The 22,459-nt window shown below is 42.4% G+C and overlaps 2 protein-coding genes across 8 annotated transcripts in view; both read left to right on the forward strand.

Annotated features, from left to right (window-relative positions):
* Positions 1–10,311, forward strand: part of CBWD3 (COBW domain containing 3) — a 52,557-nt gene extending 42,246 nt beyond the window's left edge. For 3 of the 7 annotated variants that reach the window (XM_028523511.2, XM_036021721.1, XM_036021725.1), the window contains 4 exons: positions 2,499–2,567; positions 2,671–2,736; positions 7,601–7,730; positions 8,331–10,311. In XM_028523511.2, coding sequence (XP_028379312.1) covers positions 2,499–2,567; positions 2,671–2,736; positions 7,601–7,730; positions 8,331–8,437 — 372 coding nt within the window. In that variant the 3' untranslated portion in view covers positions 8,438–10,311. Of the gene's footprint in view, positions 1–2,498; positions 2,568–2,619; positions 2,737–7,600; positions 7,731–8,330 lie in introns of all 7 variants that reach the window. The other 4 variants (XM_036021722.1, XM_036021720.1, XM_036021723.1 and 1 more) reach the window with 4 other exon arrangements.
* Positions 10,312–15,726: 5,415 nt separating this feature from the next.
* On the forward strand, positions 15,727–17,876 carry LOC114490650 (forkhead box protein D4-like 6). The gene is given in 2 exon segments (XM_036021726.1): positions 15,727–16,881; positions 16,883–17,876. Coding segments are annotated over 2 exon segments (1,413 nt in total). The 5' UTR covers positions 15,727–15,996; the 3' UTR covers positions 17,411–17,876.
* Positions 17,877–22,459: the final 4,583 nt, after the last annotated feature.

Genomic DNA, 22,459 nt, shown 5'->3' on the forward strand with positions numbered 1-22,459 from the left:
GCTGGCACTCAATGCACTGAGCCACACCAGCCAGGGCAAAGATGTTATGTAATAAAAGGGGGGGAGAGGGGCGTTATTTGTGCCAGACCCTATTAGTTTAGAAAATTATGCTTTCTGACTTCTCCGTTCTCCAGGTCACTCAACATATTTGATCAGTTCTTCTGAAGGGAATCCCTGCTTAAAAGCAGAGTGGGGTTCTATATATAGTCTATTTTTAACAATATTAAAATGATGAAGGAAAGGTTTGGTATAAGCATCCAAAGTGTATAGTGCAGTATGGTTAACTACATGCACGTTGTTGTACGGTGAAGCTCTAGAATGTTTTCATCTTGCATAACTGAAACTCTATACTCACTGAATAGCAACTCTCCATTTCCCTTACCCCAGCCCCTGGCAACCACCGGTCTACTACCTGCTTCTATAAGTTTGCCTATGTAGATATCTTATATAAGTGGAATCATGTGGTATTTGTCCTTCTGTGACTGGCTTATTTCACTTAGCATAATGTCTTTAAGATTCACCCACATTGTAGCATGCGTCAAAATTTCTTTTCCTTTAAAGAATGAGTAATTCTATTACTCTGTTATAAAATTCTGTTATTCCACATTTTATACTGCATTATTGCATATTTTCATTTATCCATTAATTTTACATTGTTTCTACCCTTTAGCTATTGCAACAAAATAAATACTTTTAGAAATATGGTATTTTAAAGTCCAATTTTAGTTGGCTTTCAGTTCCCATATCTGAACAACAAAGTGCCTTCTGCTTTTCCTATTAGTAGCAACAGTGTAGACTAAATGCCAATGTATTTTCTGCTTATGTTGGTCTATAATATTTATTTACTTTTAGCTATTTTCTAACTGTTGGGTTGGCCAAATGCACATTTAGTTTTTTCCATAAAATAAAAGACACATTTTTCATTTTCACCAATAACTTTATTGATTTAGATATTTTGAATATTTTGGTGCTCTCCCACTATTGGCTTCTAGCGGGTAGAGGCCAGGGGTGCTGCTAAATATCTTTCAATGCATAAGACAGCCCCACAGTGAAGAATTATTTGGTCAAAATGTCAACTTCACAAACCACTTTTGACATGTGCAGTCAGTCACAGCACCTTCTCTATACACTGCACAAATCTTTTGGGGGGCTTCAGTTGCATTTTTACCTTTCTTCAAATAATAAAGCATAATACTCCAAAAATGTTGTGTATCTTCTTCCATCTTCAATAATAAAATGGCTGCACAAAAATTTACCAATTTTGATTGGCTTTTTAAAAAAGCACACTGGTATGACAGCTGTCACAATACAATCTAACAAAATTGTTTCAAATGAAGTTAAAGACAACTAAGCACTATTAGAACCATCATCCGAAAAAAACCAAATGAACTTTTTGGCCAACTCAGTATGTTTGGATAGAAAGCAGTTCTAATCTTTTCATATTTTATAGCATAAGCCTGTATGATTTTCTGCTGGTGAGTAGATATGCAGTTCTAGGAAATGATGGAAAGCCGTGCCTTAGAATTTTTTTTTCTGCCTGTTTTAAAGGTTGGCTTGAACACTTTATTCTCATTATCTATGATGAGGTTTGTGCTTTTATCAGGTTATGTTTTTAGCCTTGGATTTTCATCATAAAGTTTGAAATTTTGGGTTATGGTAGAAATTGGACATTTTAATTTTAATTATGTGACTAGCTACAGGAAATCATAAGCTTCTGGTTCCTTAAGAAGACAGTGAGAGATTTATCAAGGTCAGGAGGAAAAGTAAATCTGAAAGTTAACATGCTATAAATGATGATGTTATCTTCTAAAACCAAAGGTGACATAATATTCATTCTCATCTCTAGGTATTCTTCTCCCCTTGGCACATGTTTGGCCAGAGATAACCCAGACCTTTCTTTTATATTTATTTTCCCAATGAAAAGAATTAATTTTTTTGCTTTTGAGGTCTATTCTTGGCTCTGGGTAGTTTATTTGTTTTTTGTTTGGGCCTCATTTCCCCCAATTTATAAAATGGAAATAATTCTCTTTATTTCACAGGATAGTTGTCACAAATGAATGAAAGATAAATGAAGTGACCCAGGCAAGGGTACCTGTCTCAGTACTTATAGTTGATAAACTCTACGTGTGTATTAATATTACCTTCTCTCTTAGCACTGAGAATCCTGGAGAGAATGAATTAAATAATGAGTTCCCTTTCTGACAGTTTCTCTGTGTAAACGTTAAACCACTGATCATAGATAACCGTTATCTATGATCAGATAAACCACTGATCATAGTAAACGTTAAATCACTGATCAACTTCACAGCATAGGAAATGGAGTTGCCAATACTGAAAATCAGCAAGTAATAGTCAAAAAGTTATACATAATGGGTATTGTTAGGCCACATACATTTCTATGAATGCGTTCCTTACTTTTTACCTTAAAACTTGTCATTTTTCTTAAAAAATCGTTTTTTACTGTAAAAACTCATTGTTGATTCTGTCTTGATTTACAGAGTATTATTACAGTCACATTTGAAGTACCAGGAAATGCAAAGGAAGAAAATCTAAATGTATTTATTCAGGTGAATGAAGTTGTTAGCTGATTAATGATTTATCAACTGTGTTGCTATGTAGTTGTTGCTATTAGCTGTGGTTGGTCTTACTCGCCTATGTCACTTGATACAGAATCTTCTGTGGGAAAAGGATGTGAGGAACAAGGATGGTGACTGCATGGAGGTCATACGACTAAAGGTGCAGTATACAGTTTACAGGCTTATACTTTTGGACAGAGTCCCTTTCTTGGCTATTATATAAAATCATTTTGGATTTTAAAAAATCATACAGAAGCACTGATTTTAGTACAAATAACGTTTATCTATTTTCACTTTTCTTTATTTCCACTGCTGAAAAGAAGTCTTGGAAATCACTGCTTAAAACACGATTTATTTGCACAGCTTCATTTAGTGTTGCAGCTAAAACAACCCATGCATTTTGAAATGTTAGCCTGTGTTCTCTACTCTCAGGAGTTCTGAGAGTTATCTGGCTCATGAGCTTGACCTATTGAAAGTCTCCTCACTTTGGCACTCAGCTTAGTCAGTTAGAGAAAACTGAACACTTTCCTGTGTTTATTTTTTCCAATAAAGCTTTATTAACAGAAAAATAATATTAGAAATCTTGCTGCAGCTGAACCTTTGTTCAATGCTTCTAGTAGACACTAAACATTGGTCATACTATAAGCTGTACTATAAAAGACTAGAAGAACACGTGACATTAGGGTGTTTATTGCCACAAAAGGTGGTTTGTTTGTTTTTTTAAAACCCTCATCTGAGATGTTTATTGATTTTAGAGAGGAAGGGAGAGAAAGAGGAACACTGATGTGAGAAAGAAGCATTGGCTGGTTGCCTTCCATATGCTCCCTGACCAGGGATTGAACCTACAGCTTAGGTATGTGCCCTGACTGGGAATCAAATCTGCAACCTTCCCGTGTGTGGGACGATGCTCTAACCAACTGAGCCACCTGGGCAGGGCACAAAAGGTGTTTTTTACATAGGGCAGTGGTTCTAGGTTGTGTGCGTAATCCATCGGCTGTTATTTGAGTGTCTTTTCTTGTGTTTCCAGAAGTGTGTAAACTTTTAATTATTGTTTATTATTATTACTGTTAGTAACTAGATTCTCTGGTTAGGGAATGACTTGCTGGGATCACCTGAACAACAAAGGTTAGACTGTGGAAAAACTGTTTAGGTTCTGATTTCTTCACTCCTTGTGCCAGTCCTACCTGAGCTTGCTGCTGTAGAGCAAGACAGGAGAATCCCATATCCTTCCCACCCGACCCTGCTGCTGCTTTATGATTGTAGCACCATCTACCTTCCATGATCCTAGCTGGAAGATCATATTTCATTTTGTAACTGTTTTTGTCTCCTACTACTGCATTGGGGTGGTACCTAGAAAAGCAGCCATTGTGGCAATATGCTAATGCTGCCACCAAGACCTCTATACAGAGTTCAGTGGCTCATTCTGCACTGTCCCAGTTTGTAGTTTGTCCTTACACATATGCCTCTTTTTGTGTAGTTGTCCTCTTTGGTTCCTCCTTTGGCCTTCCTCTCAACACAACACTGGGAGACCTGCACCAACACAGTCTTTATCTTCATAGACTTCCTTCTCGCTCCTGTTACAAGTAGTGGTCCAATGTAATCAGCATGTTGAACATGTTAACTCTAGTAACAGCTAAGGTTGCAAACTCTTGATACAAAATTGATGCTTAGATAATTCTGAGGTGTTTATTATTACATATTCAAATTCAAAAAGCAAAAGACTATAAAATCATATGTTATACACCTTAAATTAATACAATGTCATATGTCAATTATATCTCAATAAAAATGGGTAAAAACAGGGGAAAGAACCAGAAAGCAGCTGAGCACAGACAAAGAAAAACTAGAAGAACATAAAACACAAAATGCATAAATATACCAAAAATACACAAAAATTGTGTGGTGGGAATGACTATCAGTGATTTGTCTTTTTCTGTCAATATATGTTGATTTTATACAAATATGCACAACAAATATTTCAGAGAAATGATTTTATATCCATAGGAGCCAGCTTATTAGATAATTTGTTCTTCCTTTCTGTAAATAAATATAAAATGAACTTTATTTAGATAAATGTAATAGTTATCTACTCCATTTGTTGCAACCCATACAAAAACAAATTATTTGTCAACAGAATCTTTTAACTTCTCAGATTTTCCCACAAAAACTGAAACAAGTATAAAATTTTTAAAAGTGGAATAATCAGTAGAATCTGATATATTTTACCATTTTGCTATTTGATTTTTTGTTGTGCTAACACTGAAAGAACATCCTAGTACATATATGAATTTTGTTGTTAGAAAAATATCAGTGGGATTTCCAGTTAAGATGTAGGTGTAAACATACTTCACCTTTGTACATAACTACAGCAAAAATTACAAGTAGACTACAAAACAGCTATCACCCGGATTCATCAGAAAATCGAGCCCTATGGAAGCCCAACAGCCAAGGATTTAAAGAACCCACATTCATCCAGATGGGTAGGAGGGGCAGAGAGGCAGTGGAATGAACAGTCCCACATTCACATGTGGTGGATAAAAATTGGAAGGGATACCTTGGGAGTGGGCAATCCCAGCCCCAGACCAGACTACCCAGCCCAGGCTTCCAGAACTAGGAAGATAAGTGCCCATAATTTTTGGCTGCAAAAACCAGTGAGGGTTGGGTTGGCAGAAGAAACCCTTGCAGGATTCTCAAGAGACACCTCATAAAGGGCCCAGGTGGACTTAGGATTCACGCAGACCCACCCTGCTCTTGGATTCAGCACCAGGGCAACAGCTGGAAGGGCACAAGTGGTATACAGGGAGAAGGGGAGAAAGTGAAGTGACTGGCAACAGGGCGAGTGCCAGGAGACAGATTCCTCCCAGGCAATATCCAGAGGCCAGGCAGTGGCATTGTTCCTTCTCTGAGTCCTCCTGCGCCCAGAGCCACAAAGCAGTGAAATAGGTTGCCCCACCCTGGCAATTACCTAAGGCTCACACAATTTACAGGTGACTTTTTTTACAATAGGCCACACTGCTAAGACAGGGAGTCAAACCAGCTCTACCTAATACACAGGAACAAACACAGGGAGGCCACTAAATTGAGGAGGCAAGGAAATATGGCCCATATGAAAAAACAGCACAGAACTTCAGAAAAAGAACTAAACGAAATGGAGATAAGCAACCTATCAGATGCAGGGTTCAAAACATTGGTTATCAGGATGCTCAAAGAAATCATTGGGTACTGCAACAACATAAAAAAGACTCAGGCAGAAACTAAGGTTGCATTACTAAATAAATAAATAAAAATCTAAAGGGAACCAAGAGAGGAGGGGATGAAGCTGAGAATCAAATCAATAATTTGGAACATAAGGAAGAAAAGAGCATTCAGTCAGAACAGCAAGCAGAAAAGAGAATTAAAATGAGGATAGAATAAGGAGCCTCTGGGACATCTCTAAACATACCAACATCCAAATCATAGGGGTACAGTATCCAAAGGAGACAAGGAAGAACAAGAAATTGAATACTCATTTGTAAAAATAATGAAAGAAAGGTTCCCTAATTTGGTGAAGGAAATAGACATACAAGTCCAGGAAGCACAGAGAGTCCCAAACAAATTGGACCCAAAGAGGACCACATCAAGACACATCATAATTAAAATGCCAAAGGTTAAAGATAAAGAATCTTAAAAGCAAGAGAGAAGCAGCGTTAATCTACAAAGGAGTTTCCATAAGACTATCAGCTGCCCTGGCAGGTGTGGCTCTGGATTGAACACTGGCCTGTGACCCAAAAGCTCGCAGGTTTGATTCCCTGTCAGGGCACATGCCTGGGTTGTAGCCTGGGTCTCCATTTGGGGGGAAACTAGAGGCAACCCAGGTGATGTTTCTCTTACACGTTGATGTTTCTTTCCCTTCCTTTATCCCTTCTCTCTCTGAAAATAAATAAAATCTTTTTTTTAAAAAAGTTGATTTCTCAAAAGATACTTCTCAGGCTAGAAGGGACTGGCAAGAAGTATTCAAAGTGATGAAAAGCAAGGACCTATAACCTAGATTACTCTATCCAGCAAAGTTATCATTTAGAATTGAAGGACAGATAAAGTGCTTCCCAGACAACATAAAACTAAAGGAGTTCATCATCACTAAGCCATTATTGTATGAATCGTTAAAGGAACTATGTAAGAAAAAGAAGACCAAAACTACGAGCATTGAAATGGCAACAAATGCCCAACTATTAACAACTGAATCTAAAACACAAACTAAACAAACAAGCAGAACAGGAAGAGAATCATAGACATGAAGATCATTTGGAGGGCTATTGGGGAATTGGGGAAGGGAATTGCGGATAATGGAGGAAAAGGTGCAGAGATTAAGAAGTACAAATTGTTAGGTACAAAATAGACCAGAATGTTAACAGTATAGGAAATGGAGAAGCCGAAGAACTTATGCATGACTCCTGGACATGAACTGAGAGGGCATTGCTGGAGGGAGTGGTGGTACTGGGCAGAGAGGGGCAAAGGGGAAAAAAATGGGACAACCGTAGTGGCATAGTCAATAAAATACATTAAAAAATCAATATGTACAGAAACTTTTTAATAATTGGAGGCTTTAAGAAACTTAATGCACGAGTAACTAAAAATAAGTAACTTAAGAAAAATTGTTTAAATCCTCACTGAAGGAATTTTTTTTTTCATTGCTCTTAAAGAGAGAGGAAGGGGGAGAAAGAAACATTGGTGCAAGAGATAAACATTGATTGGTTGCCTCCCATGTATGTCTAGACCAGGGACTGTATGTGCCCAGACCAGGGATCCAACCCGAAACCTAGGTGTGTGCCTCACTGGAAAGCGAGCTGATGACCTTTTAGTTACGGGAAGAGGCTCCTCTACTATAAATGAGCCACACCAGCAGGGCAGGAAATAAGTAATTTTAACATCTTTTTATGAGTTTGTATTTTGAAAAGGAATAGGAAAAATTAATCCATTAATATTAAATGATTGCTTTCTGCTTTCCAATTCAAATTAAAGCTGACTGATCCTTGTCCTCTGAGCAGGGGCTGGTGTCGATCAAAGACAAACCACAGCAGATGATTGTCCAGGGCGTCTATGAGCTGTACGATGTGGAGGAGACCCCAGTGAGCTGGAAAGAGGACGCTGAGAGAACAAATCGATTGGTTCTTATCGGTAAGTTACAAACCGTTGAATTTCTAAAGCAAAACAGGAAAACACAGGGTCTGGCACAAATAATGCCTGTTTTTAATTACAAAATCTTTTATTACAAAATCATAAACATGTAATTCTGTAACATAATATCACACTCAAGCACACCATGGGACGTTTTAGGTGAAGTGTTCAAATTAAAACTATAAATTATTACATCCATGTTATTACCCTACCAACCACACTCAAGCAGGCCTTACTTCTGTTGGATTCTGTATATTTGAAAGGAATATAATGTGCTGCTTAAGTAGTATCAACCAATCAGAAGCCTTTTTGTACACCTGCAAGTAAATAAACGTGGTTAATGTATTTGTCTTAATCACATGATAATATTCATAAGAACTAGCTAGGCCTTTTAATCTTCCAACAACTTTAGCATAGTGATTAGTCCAAATGTCAGTTGGGTTCTGAGGGATTTAACTAGAAAGCTAAGGAAGGAATCACTCAATTACTATTGTTTTTCACTTCAAAAGATCATCAAGAATTTAATGATCTGGATTTGATAGGTTAACTGTGTCATTTTAATAAACATGGTACAGTCACACCATATTTTGTTCTCTGCAGGCAGAAATTTGGATAAGGATATCCTTCAGCAACTATTTATAGCTACTGTGACAGAGACAGAAAAGCAGTGGACAACATATTTTAAAGAAGATCAAGTTTGTCCATAATATCGGAAGCATTTCATGTCAAAAGGATTGGACGATAATATTAGAGCTACGTTTCCTCCTGGGTGTATTTCAAGCATCTGTTCTTTACATTAATTCTGCTGTGAATTCCAATGTATGTTAAAATTATGTTTTATAGAATATATAAGATATAGTAAATCAGTACTGTAAAATATTTGCTATTTATATAATAAAATATAATATCCTGTTTTTTAATAGACATTTCACAAAAATGTCTTTCAGATTTGTCTTTCAAATTTACATATGCTGAGCTTCTCATCCATGGAAGTTACTGTTTTTAAAATAATGATGGTAAAACTTATTCAGCATTGTCATTTTCCTTTAGAACTTCAGCTTCTTGCATAGATATAATTTTATTAAAAACATTTTGAAAGCAAATAATATCACCATTTTTATTAAATGAAATAAAAGGTTCTGGCTAGATACTCATAGGTGGAAGAAATCTGAATCAAATAAACTAATTGGAACTATTTTTTATTTTTAGTCAATTCTAAGCTTTACTGATAGTCAATGAAACTTCAGCCATTCACTTTGAAATTTATTTAGAAGATTCTAATTGTAGAACATTTAATTTTAAGTAGATTTTACTACTGGTATTAAATTCATTTTGGGTTTTTTTGAACTTTTCAAATTTTTAGCCTACACTAAAAAGTGATGAGGTACAAACCTTCAGATATAACTTCAGATAATTTGATAATTTAACAATCTTTACTTTTCTCCTATTCCTCTAAGAGCAGGTCAGCATTAACAATACTCAGATTGTAGGATAATAGCATTAGATGGAATTTAGAGAAGACCTTTCCCAAACTAATAGTTGTTAAATAGAGAAAACTATCAAAATGGCATTTCGAATTTTTTTTAGAATTTTAAATAAAGAATTACATTTATGTATCTCAAATGGCTCCATTGTGTTTGGAGGCATATTGACTGATTAAATTATCTATGCCCCTTCCCCTGCATTCTGTATCTATTATATATAACTTCTCTATATGCATTCATCTCCTAAATCCATTATTTAATGAGTGGTAGAAAAAATACCCATATTTTGTGGCAGCATATTGTGCAATAGAAAGTTACTTGATGAAATTTCTATATTGAGTCAGACCTGGGCTTTAATTCCAGCTCAGCTACTTCTTGGCTGTGTAATCTTGAACAAAGTATTTTTCTCTGAGATTAGTTTCCTTGTTTATAAAGGGGACAGTGATAATACCAATCACTTAAGGTTCTTGTGAGGATTAAATAGGTTTATAATGCCCCCAGCTCAGCTCCTGGAACACAGCAGAGGCTAGGTAAATGTGTCTTCTTCCTAACAGTTTAAATCCATTCTATAATTTATGTAGTCATAATAATACTTCATAATGGTCTTTGACAAATAATTCATATGGATTCATATCTTCTAGACCAGAAAGGGCTTATCATTGTTCTGTTGTGGGAGAAATACTTGAAGTAATTTTAATCTATACTCTTAAAAATCTGTATTTATAAAACTCATAAATGTTTTCTCCTTTAAAATGTGTTAATCTGTAAATATTTTTCATTACATGTGTATTGCATGAATTCATTTGTGTTGTAAGAATCCAGACACCACAGATGAAGTCGGTCTCTCCTGACCTTTCTCCTTCATCACTGTCACTTCTTAGGGGTAAGCAGTGTTGTCAGCATAACGTCTGTTCTTTCAGATGTCTCTTCACTCACACACATGATGGTTTATGTTGTTTCCCAAAGCGAATTATTCTCCACTGATTAAAGCTTTAAGCTACTTCTTCAGGGAACTTACAGATTTGCCATAAAATATACTCAAGGATGGGTTTTATTTTTGTAATATGAAATATTTTAAATAAAACTTATATGGTAATACAGTTTGCTTTTTTTAAAAACTCAACAATTAGTCTTAGAGTTTTCCATGACAGTGTATATAAATATGTCTTATTCTTTAACTGCTGCATAGTTATTCATAGTATTAGCCTAGAATACATTCATTTTAAAAAGTGTTTAGTGAGAGCTTCAACTTTGCCCAGGTATTTAGTGCTGGGGCTGAAACTGCTCCTGGCAGATAAAGGCCAGGTTTGCACATTGCTGCATATGTTCTGGTGGAGGGACACAGAAGAAGACAGGAGGTAGCCTAAAATGGTGGATAAAAACAAAGTTTGACTTTAGATTGAGTAGTCATGGAAAGGCTGTCAAAGGAGGTTGGCTTTTAAGTTGAGACTAGAATTAAAAGGAGTTGTTCATGCAAACTAAGGGAGAAGGTTTTCAGAAGCCCTTGCAATGGGAAGGAGCATAGCACGTGAGAAGATGGGGAAGAAGGCAAGAGTGCTGAAAGGAAAGAAAGCCAGGGTCTGAGGTGGAATTGGGGTTGTGAGCTGGGGCCAGACTGGGTGCTCTTTACAGGGTAGAGAGACACGTTTGGAGGATTCGGAAAGCCCTGGGAGGTGAAGTGATGTGGTCGTGGTCGATGTAGCAGATGAACTAGGTTCCTGTTTTTGAAATCACACACAGTGCTGCCATGAACTGCAGTGCATCTTTGTTCTTACATGAGAATATTTTTTGCCAGCCTAGAGATGTGAGGGTGGAACCACGAGCTTCCAGGGTATGTACACTTAAATTTTTTAATAGGTACTGGTTAGTTGCTCTTCCAAATGTCTGTTCATCTTTACAGTGGGGTATGAAAGTACCTATTTTTCCCAGACTAGCTAATAAGTACAATTTAACTTCTGTCAACCTACATGGAATGACATATCACTTTTAATATAAGTTTTATTCTGTATGTTGATGTTGTTTATATATTCTTTTAAAGATGTATTTTCCTGTTCTTCATTTTTATTTTCCCCAAAATGAAGTATTTTTCAATGATTAGAGCCATGGTATAATCAGCACCTTCAGAGAACTTTGGAACTTGCCATGGTTATTCTCAAGATGTAATTTTATTTTTGTAATATGAATTGCTAACTAAAATAAATAATGTAGGCCATTATTCTCCTTCTTATAGAAGATTTGCAGAGTATTGATGATGATGATCAAAGTTTAGGTATAGTTGATCCAAAACTACAGCCTACTAAGTGAGTGGTATGGGGTAAATTACAAATCTTTGAGCCTCTGCCTCATTCATAAAAGAGAAATAACAATGCAGATCTCTGGATTGTTCTAGGGATTTAAGGCACTCTGGATACAGAAACTCAGTAAAAGTGAATTCCCCTTTTCCAGCAAGACCTGACTTTAAAAAAAATTAAAGCTTTTACACACCTTCTTAAAACATGGTTCTTTCCTAGGCTTTCCACAGCTTTAGTGAAAGAGGCAAGAACATTGGTACTGAGTTTAAGGTAGCTGTAAGAAGGGTCAGTATGGGGTATGGAGGAGGGCCAGGTGATTGAAGAGGTCTAAAATTCCTCAGTCCTGAAGTTTGAAGGGAATTATCAACAAAATGAACCTAACAGGCCTTTATTTAAACATTTATGGACTTGGTTCCTTGCTACAAATTGAATAATTTGGACTACTAGAGTAGGTGGGAAAACTGTATTTTAGATTGTTCTAGAAAAGCCATACATTGTGGAAGTAGTGTTGAAAGAAATGGATTTTGCCTTTGACTGCCTAGCAGCTTGAAATACTTGGATGAGAAAGATACACTATAGTTTTTTCTCATGGTTAGCATTACTGTTGGAATCAACTTTACCTTTTAACTGTTGATGACCAAATCGACAATTAAATGACTTTAATTTTCAGAGTAAAATGGAGAGAAATCAGACATCATCACCCTTCCTGTAGATTATTTTAGAATGGTTTGTTTTTCAAACAAGGATCATGCTTTGTGAGCATTAGAAAATAAGTAATCAAGTATTAATTACTGAGTGCCCACTATGCAGTAGGTGCCATGTTAAATGTGGCAGTAAACAATGTAAAACTTTTGATTCTTAAGGCAACACTAAAGAATTGATGGGACCAGACAATAAGAGTTTCTTTTCTGGTATTTATTTTTATTTTTAAAATTTTTTAAAAAAGACTTTATTTCTTTATTTTGGACAGAGGGAAAGAAAGGGAGAAAGAGAGGGAGAGTAATATCAGTGTGTGGTTGCCTCTTGCACACCCCTACTGGGGACCTTGCCCAAAACTCAAGCATGTGGCCTGATTGGGAATCAAACCAGAGACCCTTTGGTTTGCAGGCAGGCGCACTCAGTCCTCTGAGCCACACCAGCCAGAGTAGCCTTTTTTAGAGTGACATGCTATAATGGAGTCTTTCCAAGGCATTCAACTTAGTTTTCATTGATACAGCTCTTTGTTCTTATATTGAAATATTTTGTGTAACAACTTTATTTGTATATAACTCATACACTGTAGTTAATATACCTTGTTCCTAAAAGAAACCCTGTATCCATTAGCCGTTATCCCCCACTGTCCCCTCCTGTTATGAGAGCAACTGTCTAGTCTCTTTGATCCTGTTTTGGACCCTTTTCATTTATTATAACATTTTCTTGAACCATCATGTTGTAGCTTGTATCAGCACTTTGTTCCTTTTAATTGGTAAGTGTCCAGTTGATGGACATTTTTTACTTTTTGGCTATTATGTCCATTTTTTCCATGTTTAATTTTTTGAATTAATAGATTGTATTTTTCATAAGAATTTTAGATTTACAGAAAAATTGAGCAGGCAGTAAAAGAGAGGTCCCCTCTATCTCCCCCAACACACACACACACATAACATCTTACAACAGTGTAGTGCATTCATCACATTAGTGACCCAGTATTGGTACAGTATTATCAACTGAAGTCCACAGTTTGATATTCAGATATCCTTACCTTTAACCCCGTGTTCTTTTTCTTTTCCAGGATCCTACCCAGGCTTCCATGTTACATTTAATAGTCGTGTCTTCTTAGACTCTTCTTGGCTGTGACAGTTTCTTAGACTTGACTTGTTCTGGTGACACTGATAGTTTTGAGAAGTGCTGGTCAGGAACATAGCACTCTCCTCATTCAGAATTTGTGTGTTCCTGTGGTTGGATTGGGGTCCCAGGGAGGAAGAGCACAGGGTGCCATTTTCATCACATCATACCCAGGCGATACACAATCAACAGGATTTATGCCTGTTTTGTTGACATCCATCACCTGATCACCCGGCCGAAGCGTGTTTGTTACGTTCGCCCACTGTACAGTTAAGGCACTCTTTCCACCCCTTCCCGCACCGCACTTCCCGGAAGGAAGTCCCTGTGTGCCGCATACAATAAGGCAGGGGCGGCGGTCCTCCTGAAGGGCTGAGGATCTTCCTAATTTATTTGGAATTCTTCTGCAAGGGAAATTTGCCTCCACCCCCATTGGTTCAGTCATTTTTTTCACTGTGGACACATGGGTATCTATTTTATACTTTGGGTTATAATCCAATAGACTTATTTTGTTGCTCAAATTGTCCCGGCTTTGGCCATTGGGAGCTTTTTCAGTTGTTTCCTGTGTGCCCTTTGACACATTCCCCTACCACCTCCCCACCGCCCCCACCCCGAATCAGTGTGGGGTTTTTTCCTGATTGTGTTGTCCTTCCTCTTCTTTCATTTTTAAGTAACTCTAATCTCAGTAGAAGTTGACTCAAGGAAGACTAAACAATACTCCCTTCCCCAGATCATGCTGATGTCTGTGCTGATGCAAGAGCCGTGCCTTGCCTGCAGGGGTTGAGAGGGAGGCACCTGGGAATGCATGGCAGAGTAACACCTGTTCTGCCCTCCAGTTTAATTCAGGAGATCACACAAGTGGTAACTGGTGAATTTGGGATTTAAACACAAATCCATTAGGCTCAAAACCTGTTATTTGTCTTCCTTCAAACTATATACAACTGGGCAGCCTTTGATTAGAGGGTAAACACCTCACAAGTAAAAAAGCTGTTTTCAAAACTTTATCATGAAGGCACTAGCTACCTTAAGCTACTTTTTATCCTGAATGCACTAAACTACTTTTAAAGCACATTTTGACCTTTTAGCTGGCTTCTGACTTCTGATTGAAAAGTCATTATTTTACAAACATTAATGAAAGATTTACTATGTGACAACCAATGGCCTAATAACAATATTCTTTTATGCTACATTGTTATTAGATGCCACTTCAAATTCTTTAGATAATAAATATATACTATGGCTTATCATTTTACCGTAAGATCTCTATTTATACAATACATTGTTACAGTCTACCGGACCACTGCCTTACTCTCTAAGTGGACTAAATGTCACCACCTAAAAATCTTGTTACCTCCGAAGATGTCAAGTGAGTTAAAGGAGCACTCTGTCATGTGGCTCCTCTCCCGTGTGAGCAATGAAGGCCAGTCCGTGACTGAAGCTGCAGCCTCTCCTTGCCTCACTTAAGTTGTGCTATTTATTATTATGATAAAAATGCTTAATGGGAATTTTGGGGGTTTTGAAAGAAGAAATGGGGTAGAGGGAGAGAGGAGCCCCTCACATCCTGGGTGCATCCCTTGAAGTGGGTCACTTTGTTAAAACAGGATGTTTCAAACTAGGTGTGTACTGGTTGGTATGTGGCAAAATCAATTTAGTTGGCTGTGGCCATTAAAAAAAATACCATTGATCACTCTAGCGTAAGTACATTGCTTTATGAAACCCATTTTGGTTATACAAGTCTGTATATGCACGATTGTTTTGTAAAATGCATTTCATACTGTGGCTAAGTGTTCAAAGAAGTTGGAGAATCACTACGGAAGGGGACTCCTCTCTAGCCCTCCTGCTTCCCCTCCACCCTGAACTTCCACAATTTAATGCCAGGACATTTCTGCCTTTTCTGAAAACGTTAGTCGGGAGAACATTTGGGGAAGATAGGGTGGGGAGCAGAAGACACAACGAAGCAGCCCTTCACACCCCCCTGAGTTTGGGGATATAGTTAAAATATTTATAATAGTTCAGTTCATCATTCTGAATAAGGACAGAATCCACCAGTGAAACTGGGTGATAAACCAGCTGTATGAAACATGAAAACATAATTTTACTTTACACATTCTTTGACAAACACTATATACATTTCAGTGCCCCCTCTCCTCCAGGAGAGAGGCCTGATTATCGAGGTGGTCGTAGATTGGTGGGTGTGGTATTTTCCGACCTCCTTTTTATTTGCGCAGTTTTGAAAGTGCATTAACAAAGCCTTTACAACTCTGGGCGTGACTGGCTGACCAACCTGAGGAGTGGAGCATCTTCCTTGGTGGCGGGTGGGTGTAAGGAGGAGGAGGAGGCTGCGGGCTCTTCCCAGGTCAACTATTGTGCAGAGGACCCTCAGCATTGAACTGCGTGGCGAGGAAGTGGGAGCGCTCTGAGGTAGGACAAGAATGGTATAAAGGGGCGCAGGAATCCATCACACAGGGACTCGAAGAAGCTTTAATAAAAGGCAAAGTGCGGCTATGCTGGACTTGGGTGTTGTAAAGGAGGAGAAACCAGAAGTAAAGAACATCTAAAGGAGTCACCTGGAACATTCCACTTCTCGGAACACCCTAACCCTGGCATCCAGCCCAGTGCAGGACAGGTGAGCGGCCGCCACTCCCCTGCGGCTGCGGGACCTTTTCCTCCATGAACTTGCCAATAATCGAGCGCCTTCACTCCTCACTGCCATGCAGCCTCCCGGGCGCTGAAGGGGAAGACGGTGAGATCGATATCCTGGGAGAGGAGGAAGATGAAGACGACGAGGAAGAAGAGGACGAAGAGGAGGACGAGGGGAGCCCTCAGTTCCTGGAGCAGCTGCACCAGCCAGAGCCGCAGGGGGCGCGGCGTGGTGCGGGAGCCCTGTCCCGGGAGCGCGCGGAGAGCAGAGGCTGCCGGAGCGACTCCCCCGAGCTTGGTACCAAGTTCACGGCCTCCACTGGATCTGCGGGGACCTCTGGGGATGCCCCACAGCCCGCGAAGCCCCCCTACTCCTACATCGCACTCATCACCATGGCCATCCTGCAGAGCCCGCACAAGCGCCTCACGCTCAGCGGCATCTGCGCCTTCATCAGCAGCCGCTTCCCCTACTACCGCCGCAAGTTCCCGGCCTGGCAGAACAGCATCCGACACAACCTCTCGCTCAACGACTGCTTCGTCAAGATCCCCCGAGAGCCTGGTCACCCGGGCAAGGGCAACTACTGGAGCCTGGACCCCGCCTCCCAGGACATGTTTGATAACGGCAGCTTCCTGCGGCGCAGGAAGCGCTTCAAGCGCCACCACCCGCCCACGGGAGCCCACCTGCACCACCCCTTCCCCCTGCCCGCAGCGCCAGCCGCCCTGCACGGCCCCTACGCGAGCCTGCTGCTCGGGTCTCCAGCCCGGCCGCCAGTGTTCGGGGCCTACCCCGCAGCCGCTCCCGGGAGCCGCCCGTGCTCCTTGCTGCATCCTCATCCCCTTCGCTACCTGCTGCTGCCCGCCCCTACCTACTTGGAGGCACAGAGGAAAGTGCAAGAAATGGACCTGGTGACCCCCAGCGGCTCCCTTAGAGCGCTGCAGCTCACCGTGGGCTCCCAGCCTTGGGAGGTGGCCAAGGGGACCGCGTCACGGCCCGGAGGGGGATGCACCTCCTTCAGCATTGAGAGTATCATGCAAGGAGTCGGAGGAGGGGATACAGGGACCTCCCAGAGTCTGTCCCCGAATCCATGGGGCTACTGTCACCTGCTGCAACGCCCATCGTGCCCGTTGCACACCCAGGCCGCTGCCCCCTTGCTCCACGTGTCTGCCGCCTCTGCCGTGGCAGCCGCATCCGCAGCTCGGACGGTGTTGGAGCAGCAACAGCAGCAGCACCAGGACTTGGCCAGCAAAGGCGCGCTGCTGGGCCAGCACCTATCCGCTGCTGCGCTGCTGGGGTGTCAGCCCGGAGCAGAGGGCTCCAGGCGGAAGTCAGGCTGCAAGGGGACCTGGAGAGAAGAGGAAGGGCAGGGAGACCCCGTCCATCTCTGCCAGCCGCCTGTCCTTGAACACTGCACCTCGCACAGCCCGGACTAGGTGTCTGCATTAGCATCCCGCAGCAGAGCAACCACTAATTTCTGTTCGCTGCGAAACATTTACAAACGGAAAGTTGGGTACTGTTTCCTTAGACAACATGAACGTAAACTTCCCATGGCGGCAAGGCTCGCCTTTTCCAGCCTCCACTTGTGGTTTCTAGGGCGTTTCCGGTTTGCACAGTTTCAGAGGAGCGATGAACGTGAATGGGGCATTTCGTTCTGGTGTGCAAAGAAAAACATACAGTGTGCAACGCACAACGTGTTTTTCCTTTTTCACTCCCTAGGAACTGCCGGTATCATTCCCAAGCCCAGTACAAAGTGCTAATGTCCTTTATGTCCTGAAATGGATGTGTAATGTAAGTAGAATTTTAACCTCAGAGCATTTATTTCTGATTTGTGTCTCCGATGTGCCAACTTCCATGGAAAGGTGTTAAAATTAAACCCAGCCATGTAGACTAAATAAAGTGCTAAATCATTACACGACATCATTTATTTTATATTACTTCTCACTATTCGCTTTCTAAATGGAACTTCTTTTAAAAATAGTTCTTTCCTCCCAATTAAACAATTTAGTTTTACAATTTTATTCATTATAAACATCAGAAACAACTCACTTTCAAAATGACTTTTAAAACTTTCAAATATTTGAAGTTGAAAAAGACCTGTCTTTGGAAGTATGGGGTTTAATATATATAAAACCTACAGTATAAAATAATTAGAGGAAATGTAAATGTAGGCTCCATTTATTTTTTTATCTTCCTCAAGATGTTTATTTTTCTTCTGAATAATTTGGGGGACTATTTGAAATCAATTTGGAAAGCCAACGATTGCTGGGTATGGGAGGAAGGTTTTTTTAAAGATTTATTTATTTATGTATTTTTAGATAGAGAGAAGGCAAGGGAGGGAGAAAAAGAGGGACAGAAACATCAATGTGTGGTTGACTCTCACGCACCCCCCACTGGGGACCTGGCCGGCGACCCAGACATGTGCCCTGAGGTGACCCTTTGGTTGGCAGGCCGGGGCTCAATCCACTGAGCCACACCAGCCAGGGCTGTATTTTTAAAAAAGCATTAAAACTTCCAAAACAAGGGCCCAAAGAAAAGGGCTATATCAAAGGAGCATTCATGTTTTGGACATTTACAATTTTAAAAATTCTCTTTCTAGGAAAGTGACTTTTAGGGACTCCTGTTCTCTCCCTTTAGACCAGAAAGTAACTTTTTTGTTTCGAAAGAGTTAATTTCTGAAACTACGTTGCGATCGGAAAGAGTTCACTGTACTCGACTTCAGGTGACTAGGGGGGAGGGAAAGAAGGCCAAGATGCCCATCATGAAATACGCCGCCAGAGGACGCAAATTTCTGGAGACCTCCCCGCTCTTGAACAAACTAATTTGCCCCTCTCTCCTTCCCTTCCCTGCCCCTCCCCCCCACTCCTCTCTTTCCTTTTCTTTCTTTCCCTTTCCTTTTTTTAAAGAATTACTTTCAGGTCAGTTTTGGAAGAAGTCACCCTGTGAATGTGAAGTTCGCCCCCCCCCCCCCCCAGCCACTCCTCAGCCCCAGCTATGAATTTCTCGTTACAGGAGGGAGGGATGATGGAGACACATGAATTTACAACCATTTAATCGGTCCATTTTCACTCCAGCTTCTCATCTCCACCCTATCACTCGGAGCTTCTTCGGCACGTTCCGCCTGCAATCCTTACCTCCTCTGGACTTGGTAGTGCGATTCCAGAGACGTTCCGGAAAGTCGCCAAGCCCGACCTTTGGTAGCCGCTGGGATGCCGAAGTTCGGAGTCTACCCTCTGCTCGGAGTCTACCCTCTGCTCGGCACCTGCAGCCTTCGCCTGCCTGTACGGCAGCGCCGCCAGTGCCACACATTGGGCTCCTATCCTTGGGCTGCAGGCAACCCTCCCCAAATCTCTTTCTCCTTCATCCACCTCTCCCTCCTTGGGCTGTGGCCATTCGCGAACTCAGTCTATCTGACACTTTGCACCTCGGCTTTAAGATCGACTTAGCTAATTCTCCAGGTCTGGGCCCGCCGAAGAGTTTGGAAAGAAGCCAAGAATGAAGGGAGCCATTCACATTCCAACTCTCCCTTGCCCTTTGTGCGAAAACATCTCCAGGCCCACATTCTTCTTTTTTTTTTTTCCCGGCCCACAAACGTCGTCGGGACACCAGGTGGAGCCTCCTGCGACCCCCGAGGCTCTCCCAGCAACAGCCGCGTCTCGCAAGGGACGGCGAGTTCTCTTTCCCGCCTCTTTCCCACCTTCGCCGCGGCCAGACCAGTACGGCCGCCAACATTGGTGACTGCGGGTCGTAACCTGCCTCGAGCCGGCCCCCAAGCTCCTAATTTTTACCTAACGAAACTATGTCGAATAATGAATTTTCAGGAAAAACATCAGTTCACTGGAAGAGTAAATTAAACACCATTCTCCGACCGATCGTGGCGCTTCGGATCCACCTGGCCAGAAGCGTGGCCACTGCGTGGAGAGGTCCGGTCTTAGTGGGGCCCGAGCAAACCACTGATAATGTCGAGAACTCGCCGAGCCCTAACTGCGGGCCCGGCTGGCACGTCCCGGGCCTTGTGGTGACTCCGCAGCCCCCTAGGCAGGGAGGGTGGGCGGTGGAATGTGGACAGGCGGCACCGTGCTCAGCGCGATGACCAGGCCTGGCCGCGCCCCGGGCCGCGCAGAACGCCAGGCTCCGGATCCCGGGGGTTCTGCGAAGGGCGTCTCGGTGCCTTCTGAGTCCCATCTTCTGCTCACCCCGGTGCTGGCCTCTGGCCGCGGCCTTGGTCAAGAGCTGCGGTCCATTTAAAATCCGCGCGGACAGGGTCCGTGGCTTTCGAATTGCGCGCCAGGGTCGAGTGTCGGGGTGGTTCTCGACCCTCCGGCTCGTCTTGAGGCCAGAAAGCTGTCTGCGTCCAGAGCCTCCGGGAGGAGCGGAGCGCGAGGGCCTGGGGGGCTCAGAGAGGTTGGGGCGAGAGCAAGAGGGAAACTCGGAAGAGAAGATGTCGTGGTCCTGGCCGCTGTGACGGTAACCACAACGGCCAACCTCTGTTTCCTGCTCGCTGCGCCAGATTCGGCATTACGCCTTGAACGCTCCCAGCACCGAATGACACTCTAGGATCCCCATTATGCAGCTCAGACATTTGTGACTTGCAGAAATTAAGAAACTCTCTCGAGGGTCCTTCTGAGGCAGAGATACCGGGCCCTGTCTGGTTTTTGAAGCACAGCCCCACGGGCGTCCGCGACTTTCTCCTGCCTGGGCCTCTCTCGGGTCGCAGAGGCCGAGGCCGAGGTCTGGAGCGGGTCGGGGTCCGCGCCCCTGGGCCAGAAGCACCGAAGGACGCGCGCGCCTCCAGTCTCCCAGCCTTTTGCCCTGGACTCCGCTCTGCGTTTCCCTAGGACGGTCACTGCGAGGACAGGACTTGGCGGCGACCCGGCCGACATCGAACTAAAGGACCCCACTCCACGCACGATCGCAGAGAGGCCTGAGAGCGCGTTCTTCCTCCCCGGCCGCATTTCGTTCTCTCCGCCCCCCGCGCGGTGCCCGAGAGCCCAGGCGTCTGCCGGACAGCGAACCGTGGTCGGCTTGCAGGCGGGAGCCCGGGTCTCCTCCCTGCCGCCCGCCCCGCCGGCGGTGGCGGGCAGCTGACTGCCCCGCAGTGCCCCGCAATTCATCTCCGGAATCTTGACTCTTCGCTCCACTCCGCGCCCCGCGCGGGGCCCCTGATCCAAAGGACCGCAGAGGCGTACTGTGCCCTGGAGGCCGGGCAGCACGGGCCTGGGAGGGGGAGGACGCCGGGCCGCCGGAGCAGCTGCCCTAGGTTCACGCCCCGGTCCGAAGGCGGGCTGGGAGGGGAGGTGGGGGCTCAGACTTGGGAGACCAGAGAGGGCGTCTGGGGGTCGGGCGGACTGGGGCCCAGGTGCCTGCCGCGCCAGCAGGCCCCGCGCAGGGGCATCCAGCCGGGCGGCCGCATCCTAAGCGCCCAGACCCGGTGACTCCCAACCCGTTGGCACTGGTTATTCCCGGGAGTGTAGCTGACCCTTCAGAAACCGTCTCTTCTCCCGTCCGCCTAAACCAGAGCCCGGCTGCTTCTTTCGTGTGGACCGGAATGCAACAACAGACGGTAGAAAAATCCAGAGAAACAGCAGAAACTATTTAAAAACAAAAAAGACTAGGACCAAAACGGCGATACGAACTAATAAGTCTGGGAAAGAGATAAAGCAAATTTGGTCTTCTAAGATTTTGCACCAACTTTTCACCACATCTTGTTAAAGTGGAGGGACTCAGCTCTCATTCCACGGGGTACTTAGGGAGAATGTCCGGAAATGTTTTCTGCATTAACACCGATTCCAACCTAAGTTGTAATCTTACTGTAATTGCTAGTTTCACCTTCCTGTAATCTCTATGAAAATAGTTTAGTGTTAATGGCTGCTTTTTTATATCAGCACTGACATTGTTTCAATGTGTTTTAAGCACTTACTGATTCCACATACACCACTAGGTTCAAAGAACTTAATTAGATGACAGCTAATACTATCAAAATTTGGCACCCTCTCCCCCCCAAAAAACACCCCAGAAAATTAGATGTAAGTTAAAAAAAAAGATTTGAGAATCCAGTCTGAAATTTAGCTCAGCACCAGTTCCCTGTTTCTCAATTACCTTAGTATAATCAAGGTATGTATGTTAACAGGAACACATATAACAGAAATATTTGGTTATAAACTTTATTTTCTTATTTGTTCTTAGAATTCAGGAGTATGTTTATCGTAGTCAGTAATTAAGAATATTTGGGGATCGTTATTATTTATTCAATTAGTGAAGCAGTTTCTATTCCCAATTTCAAGCAGAGAAAAGTGAGATTAAATTGAGCAGAAGAGATTTCTTTTTCTTCAGATACTGTAGCTTTGCTCTTTATAGCTTTGTCTGTATTTAAAGTCACATTTGCAATCAATAATTCTTCAGATTAAGGTGACTTACTGTATTATCCAATGTAACTGTTGTATGAAAGATACTGTGTTGGATTTCAAGCGATATTTATGTTTTCTCTTAATTATTATC

Source organism: Phyllostomus discolor, chromosome 3, assembly GCF_004126475.2.
Source record: "Phyllostomus discolor isolate MPI-MPIP mPhyDis1 chromosome 3, mPhyDis1.pri.v3, whole genome shotgun sequence".
Taxonomy (NCBI): Eukaryota; Metazoa; Chordata; class Mammalia; order Chiroptera; family Phyllostomidae; genus Phyllostomus; species Phyllostomus discolor.